The 7,565-nt window shown below is 40.2% G+C and overlaps 1 protein-coding gene across 4 annotated transcripts; it reads right to left on the bottom strand.

Moving 5' to 3' along the window:
• Positions 1-1,065: 1,065 nt before the first annotated feature.
• On the bottom strand, positions 1,066-6,905 carry anp32a (acidic (leucine-rich) nuclear phosphoprotein 32 family, member A). 4 transcript variants are annotated; one of them, XM_038996228.1, is made up of 7 exons: positions 6,714-6,905; positions 4,082-4,231; positions 3,813-3,935; positions 3,319-3,514; positions 2,932-3,035; positions 2,429-2,571; positions 1,066-2,268 (listed from the first exon to the last, which is right to left on the bottom strand). In XM_038996228.1, the coding sequence occupies exons 1-6, from the start codon at positions 6,765-6,767 to the stop codon at positions 2,443-2,445; spliced, it is 756 nt and encodes a 251-aa protein (XP_038852156.1). In that variant the 5' UTR covers positions 6,768-6,905; the 3' UTR covers positions 1,066-2,268; positions 2,429-2,442. The 4 variants fall into 4 exon arrangements, with proteins under 4 accessions (XP_038852156.1, XP_038852147.1, XP_038852174.1 ...); XM_038996219.1 differs by having other exon boundaries at positions 1,066-2,271; positions 6,714-6,904; XM_038996246.1 differs by having other exon boundaries at positions 1,066-2,271; positions 2,429-2,477; positions 6,714-6,904.
• Between the last annotated feature and the right edge of the window lie 660 nt (positions 6,906-7,565).

Below are 7,565 nucleotides of genomic sequence, written 5' to 3'. Positions count from 1 at the left end.
GAAAGTTACCCACATTGTTAATCTGAGGTATTCCACATGATCCATTCCACTCAAGTTAAGACTCTGATACTTCCTGTAGATCAGGTTACCTATACTATACCTATACAGATTAATCATTATTTGTACCATTGTCATAATATTGTCATAATCGGTAACATACTCTGCAGGGGTTGACTGACTAAATGGATGAAACAGCAATATTACTTACACAAGGTAATTATTTACATCTTTACCCCTAACATATACCTTGTAAAGACCCCCCCTCAAATGTTATACTGTAATAGTGTGTCCTTATCCAATGAAGACGCCTAGCAAACAAATGTAGGTACAGTAGCGTGGTTGCCAGGTGTTACATTTTACTTTAGCCAACTCCTCTGGCATTCATTGTCGTGCCATATGGACATTGGAGAAGTTGCCTTAAGCTCTTACAGGTGTGGGTGGCTAGCACCGGACTATAGGCACAGCACCCTGTGGGCATCTAGTCTGGCAACAGTAAAGGTGAACATGGTGGATAAGGTCAGGTCAGCCCGTAGAGAATGACAGAGGTCTCAAGTGGCCTAAAGGAGGGGATTCACAGTGTGTTTCACTGTGAAGACGCAGCAGCATGCAAGGTGAGTGAAAAGCGCTGCAGTATTGTTTGAATGGGAGGATAACTAACCATTTGGTGGAGATGATGATGATGGCCTATAGGTGTAGTAAATACTGGTCGACGACCATCTAAATGCCTAATTGTACTATGTGCTGATGAAACTGTGCAGAATGACAATTCTCTTCAGAAAGACAGAACATTGTACTGTGTCAGTTAGCCTATAATACATCCTGTTTCACCTCATTTATCTACAAGTCCCAACTACTAAAATCAATTTGTCAAGTTAATACAATGAGTGGATAAACCAGATCATTCCCTTTTAGCATGAACTACCTGGGTTCTCCACATGATGTCAGTAGTAGGCTACAGTACATTAGGAAGCAGGTACAACGTAGCACAAGCATCTGGGATTTTCAAAAATGCTGTCAACCATTAGATGACGATGTAAGCAATTCAAAAACATCACAAACCACAACTTGTATAAAAAAAAATATTTATTGAAGTGAAAGGGAGAAAATCAAAAGTTTGTCTCATGGTAAGGTATTAGCTTTGATGACAGTGGGTTAAACATGTAAGGGGAACATGACTGAGGTTGGCCTATCTGACCATGAACTGTCCTATGGTTTAAGAAAAGAAAATGCAAAAGGTGTTTTCTTTGCACATTGCCCAGCGGTGTATTATATAGGTGGGGAACGAATATGGATTTGAAGAGTTGGACAGCAATAACAAATTTGGATTCAGTGAGTATTTCTGTGAATATAATTTGGTGAAAATGGAAATCGTGTACCAGATTCAATTAGTCTACTTTAGGTACGGCTGCACAGATACTCAATATCTTACTACAGTTCATCGTTACAATTAATTAAGTGTAAATGTCTGCCATTATCAAAGAGTAATAGAAAAAAAATAGATTTGGTCAGTATTTACAAATAACACGTAATTTCCGAACTATCAAAGCTAGGGGTTAAGGAGAAACATTCTGACAAGGGCAGACATTCTTTACTGTGTTTAAAAGATGGCCTGTATACAGGCCACTCTATGAATGTTTACACACCCTTTCCATAATGAAAACAGCACATATAATGATATACGGATGACACCACAAAACGCTTAATGTACACTGAAAAGAAAAAGACACTGAATAAGAAAAGGGTATAGGAAACTGTCATACTTGAAATCCAGTAGTCGACTTTAAAATCTATTTCAGACATGCATTTCTAAAAGGTTTTTTGGTAGTTTGTCTCTTTAAATACATAAATCATCATCAGAAATCTGTTTACACAGAAGGTATCAATATCACTGAGAAAACAAAACCTTTACAAAGGTTAGAGCTAATAATATTGGACTTTTACGAAATGTTCTCTTCTGCCCTTCCAGTGGTTTGCAGGGGACAGATATGAGTAGAATACAAGGAATCAAAAAGTACAACAAAATATATAAGAAAAAAATAATCAAACTTGTTTCCTTACACCAACCCTTTACCCAGCTGGCCCATGACACTACCCATGCCTACTGCAATATATGACAACGGACAAATACAGAGGGGTGGGAGGGGACAGGGAATACAAGGTTAAAACAGTCTGATCAGAACATAGCTTGGTGGTGAGCACATCGTCAGTCGTCTTCCTCCTCCTCTGCTTCCTCGTCTAGATCCCTTTTCCTCTTCAGACCTCGCTCCTCTTCTAGGAAAACAAAAGTCAATGGTCACGTTCAACAGGAAAGCATTCAGTATGGTTTAAGTAGAGGTGTTATTTTAAAAATCAGTCCCAACATTAAAGCTACACACGATATTGTGACCATGCGCATTTGGTGACAGCAGTGAGATTCCACCACACTCACCTTCATTATCCTCATCACTCTCCTTGCCGTCCAACTCCTCCTCTTCCTCCTAAGAGGAGACAAATGCAGATCAAAATCTCCCTTGTCATGTGCCCTGGGTCATATTCAAATAATGATGTCACAGTGCAGTGGTTGAGATGCACCTTCGGGGGGGGGGGGGGGGACCAGGTATTTGCTGGTTTAGAAAACATCAGCCCAGTCTGCATCACTTTAAGGTAGGTATAAGATCATTTTGTGTGGCCCTTTTTTCATTTATTTTTTATTGTAAATCATTGAACTTATCATGCAGGCGTCGATCAAGATAAAAGTATCATTGCACTTATCATGCAGGCGTCGATCAAGATAAAAGTATCATTGAACTTATCATGCAGGCGTCGATCAAGATAAAAGTATCATTGAACTTATCATGCAGGCGTCGATCAAGATAAAAGTATCATTGAACTTATCATGCAGGCGTCGATCAAGATAAAAGTATCATTGCAGCCCCATCCTCAAAGTCTCACCTCTCCACTTAGGTCCTCCTCTTCCTCTTCTTCCTCATCGTCATCATCCTCTTTTCTTGGTGGGGCGTCTTCATCCTCATCCTCCTCCTCCTCCTCGTCTACCTCTGCAGTTGAAAATAGAATTAGCCTATTACGGTAATCAAAAAATGCATAAGGGCCACTACAAAGTTACAATAGTTATAATGCAACTCATTCACTGCAGCCACTTGGTAGAATACCGTTGTTACAAAAGGAAACATTGAACATCATCATGAACATAATTACCATTAGAAAAACACAGAGGTCATGTCAGAGCTCTATGGGTGCATATCCATCTTTCAAATCACAGCCCAATCAGAATATTATTTACCAACATTTTAAATAGTATGGATCTGTCTTAAATCGTACCATCACTGTCATCATCATCATCCAGTCCCTCCACATAGGCCTCTGCGTCCGAATCTGGCGCCTCCTTGTCGTCTTTGTCATAGCCGTCAAGGTACGTCAACTGGGGGAGGAGCTTGAACACATTGTCTCTGTAGTCGTTGAGGTTGGTCACCTCACAGTTGAACAAGTCTAAGCTTTTGAGGGTCTCTAATTTTTTCTGTGAAAGAAGAGAAGTCTTGCTGATGAAATATGAATATTTAGGCTTTGTTTGTTTTCTTTAATACTGACTACTCCAACTAGATTAAAATATACACTATGGAGGTTTAGTTGCTAATTGTTTACCTCAAAGCTTTACATATAAGTTATGGAAGTACATTTGATGAATGAGGTATTTTCTGGACAATGTTATGTCCATTTAGGGTTCCCTTTCAGACCCAATAGCACCTTGAGGCAAGAGTTCAGTATAGTATATACACACACAGAGCTACTACGTTGTCATGACACCCACTACATACCAGAGGTTCTATCGTGCTGAGGTCTTTCATTTTGTTGCCACTGAGGTTTAGGTGTGTGAGGTTTGGGCATTTCTCCGCCAGTACTTCCAGCCCACCTGAGATCCTGTTGTCGCTGAGTTCAAGCTGAGGAGAAAATAATGCAACAACTGTATGAGCAGAGTAATCATAACAGCACATCCATAAAACACATGTTCACCAAACTGCACAAAGTGGTAATAGCATGGCAACAATAATACTTTGTTGAAAAATAATAATAATCGAAAACCAACTTTTTTCAGCTTGTTCAGCTTCGGCAAGTTGGAGACCGACGTCAGCCCAACGTTGATTGTGCTTAGAAATTCCAACTCTTCAAATTCATCTGTGAGGCCCTCAATTTTGCCTTCGTTTGAGCGGCAATTATCAAGCACCAGTTCTTTCACCTGGAAAATAGGATAGGAAAATAGGAAACGTAAAGTGATTCTTTACTCCAAATCTCTAACTACAGTATGCCTGTCAGTCCATTTGAGGACAGTCCCAAAGCAATGGAGTCTGCATGAAGTCCATATCTGACACCAGAGGAGGCTGGTGGGAGGAGCAATAGGAGGACGGGCTCATTGGAATGGCCGGAACGCTATCAAACACATGGAATCCACATGTTTGACTCTGTTCCATTTATTCCATTCCAATGAGCCGGTCCTGCTATAGCTCCTCCCACCAGCCTCCCCTGACACTGGTCTGGTGCAGAAAACGTTACATAACAGATGGTGTGTTGCTTGGGCTTTAATGAATCGATCATTTATTCAACATATTAGTCCGAATCTGGGTGGTAGTTTCAGGTAACTTGTTGTTCCACGGATCACTGTTTTGTAAATACATGGAGGTGATTTCTCACAGGAATGTACATGTAGTACATACACATTTAGATTGAACTCACATTAAACATATCTGATAAATATGATAGTAGCTTAGATAATAGCTTGTACCCTCCTCTGCAATTCACACATTTTGGGGACACAATGCAGACTAATGTTTTGCACAGGACTCACCCGGATTCTCATTAGTGTCCTAAGAGGACATTGATCAATATTAATATTTTAAAATTGGTGCTGCTGCTTGTATTCCATTGTCATAGTCCCACAAATTAACCCAACCAGCTCATAGGCAAAACACAGACACCTCTGGTATATTAAAATGAACCCAACCAGCTCATAGGCAAAACACAGACACCTCTGGTATATTAAAATGAACCCAACCAGCTCATAGGCAAAACACAGACACCTCTGGTATATTAAAATGAACCCAACCAGCTCATAGGCAAAACACAGACACCTCTGGTATATTAAAATGAACCCAACCAGCTCATAGGCAAAACACAGACACCTCTGGTATATTAAAAGTAGGCATGAAAACAGCTTCTGTTCACGGTTGAAATTAACATTATGCTGAGTGGACACCATGATATTATACCCTGGATTAGACCATCTGTGCTGCCGGTGATAGCCAAACCCGAAAATTATGCACGTATTACGCACGTAACAAATTCGACTAAATAAGGGGCAAACCACGCACTATGATCGACGTGTGGGTGTATTTGTCGATTTTCATTGCTCTTAAAGCGAAAACAACCTGCTACGAGTCGTGCAATGGGTCATCAAGCGAGTAGGAGGGGCTGCCGATTAGAAGTTGGCTGGGTTGGCAGCGGGCGCAAGAAAACCAATCGTTACATTATGGTTTACTCATAAAGAGTTGACGATTTGGATTGTAGCCTACTGCAATATGTTTAAAGGTATGCAGGAAAAAGTTGTTATCGTTCGTGTTAAATGAACGCACAGCAATGTACACGGTATCTTCGATAGAAACCGTTGCCTTTGTTTCTCGGTAAAATGGCGGCTTGTCCTAGATCTTGAAACTGGAGCACCGCAGCCCGAAATTGCCTGTCGGTTTTTATGTGCTTAGCTTGACAAAATTATTCTCTATTGTTTGATACTGAAACCAGGATCAAACATCGTTTTTCAAGTGGGAATCCAAGCATGCGTATAGCCTATGCAACCAAACGAGCCATAATGTAAAACATTAAGATGCTTTTTTGATTCTTATTCGGCAATAGTCTGTCAATGCATGATATTCTCTGAATGTGCACATTGTTTAGAATGAGCCGAGAGATGTTTCTTGACACGTGATAAGCTGCACTAAAATCCTAGGACGGACAAAACCTTTTCATTGCGGTTTTAAATTAGTTGTGTAGGCTATGCACTTAACGTTACTAATACCTAGGCTATTATAACAAATACAAAAAGTAGGCCTAGCCTACCACGCACGGTAAATATAGCCTACCCAACGAACGATACACACGTCTATTTGACAGTCTAGGAATTAGCCTATCTTTGGATAAACAATCCGTAGACAGACCATTGATCGGTTACCAAACCATTTCCAATAGGTATAGCCTGTGCTGCGTAATAAGTTGTGAGCGAGCAATCGCCAGGGTACAAAAATCAAGGACATTTTGTAGCCTATGCATGCGCTAAAATAGTAACGTTAAAATGTATGAGAACTGACAATGAATTAGCTGAAAAGAGGCTATGAATGCGCCTTGTTGATGGGAAGGAAAAGGGCGCGTTCAGGACTACAAAGATACCATTAGGCAATATGGCTCACGCTTGCCTTTTAAATACAGATATGAAAATTAGGTGTATTGGTGCATTCTCACAAACTGCACTTTCAGACATGCTTCCTTCTAATCGTTTTAAGTTGGCTACGAAGTCTAGAGCGGCAATTACGGTGATAAATATCAGCAACAATGTAACACAAACTGCTCCGGTGATGGCAACATTGCTAACTCGCGAAAAAACTTTGTAACCCTTTGCATATCACACTATCATTAAAACAATTGCAAACATTACGATCTCAACGTTAGCTTACATCAGATGGCGTGCGATTCCGCAATTCTAGATGAATTCTTTTCTTCATATCCATCTTGAGAAAACTAGTCCACCGATTTTATAAACCAAGTATACAGAAGTAAAAGTATTTTTTACTGAAATTGCAACTACTACTCCTTGAACAGACTGCTGTTGTTCATTCAAACTTGATCTCCTCGGTAGGCGGGAATGTGAGTTGGGATTGTCGTCACCATTGACCAATTACAATCGCCAACAAAAAGGGGGACAGGATTTACAAAAGATCACCCACCAATAAAAGGCGATTATAAGATTGGGTGGGGTTTTCTACACCATGTTTGGTTGTATGTTCAGTATTTAAGTTGACATCCAAAGTATATACACATCAACATGGAACTCTGTCTATCAGGATTTACTTAGCTCACAACTAAATAATGAAAATTGGCTTTACAGTGAGGATTCTCCTTAGCAATTAATTTAGATATTATTGTCAAAATGTTGCCTTAATTTTGAAGTAGGTTATGGACACCTTCAATGATGGGCTAATTACGCACGCAGGTGCGGTGCTTAAAACCTTTCAATCGACGTTTTTTGACATCTTCCTCATTTTATCATTGTGAGTGTCGGCGAGGCTGCTGCCAACATCATTTTGGCATTGGGCCTCATAATTATTTAAGTACGCATTTATGCACTACACCCATGGAAAACTCAAAGCGCGGTTTCCCTACACAGGCTAATGAGGAACGAGCAGCATGCAACTGCGGCAACATCTGGTGACATGTAAGCCTAGCCATAGTGGTTTATGCCTAGCCAAACTCCTGTTTTTTTTTTATATCCAAGAATGTGTGGAATGCAGGATTGTTGCCACCAAGAT

The sequence above is a fragment of the Salvelinus namaycush genome, chromosome 1, assembly GCF_016432855.1.
Source record: "Salvelinus namaycush isolate Seneca chromosome 1, SaNama_1.0, whole genome shotgun sequence".
Taxonomy (NCBI): Eukaryota; Metazoa; Chordata; class Actinopteri; order Salmoniformes; family Salmonidae; genus Salvelinus; species Salvelinus namaycush.
The sequence above is the reverse complement of the archived record's forward strand: the minus strand, read 5'-3'. Positions and strand labels throughout refer to the sequence as shown.

Bases quoted from the DNA above. Each gene is read 5' to 3' on its own strand.
- anp32a (XM_038996228.1), bottom strand. From the start codon at position 6,767: ATGGATATGAAGAAAAGAATTCATCTAGAATTGCGGAATCGCACGCCA. The intron at 3,515-3,812 runs GTATGTAGTGGG...CTTCTTTCACAG, and splicing joins TCAGCACGATAGAACCTCTG to AAAAAATTAGAGACCCTCAA. The intron at 2,572-2,931 runs GTGAGACTTTGA...CCCCCCCCGAAG, and splicing joins AGGAGGACCTAAGTGGAGAG to GTGCATCTCAACCACTGCAC.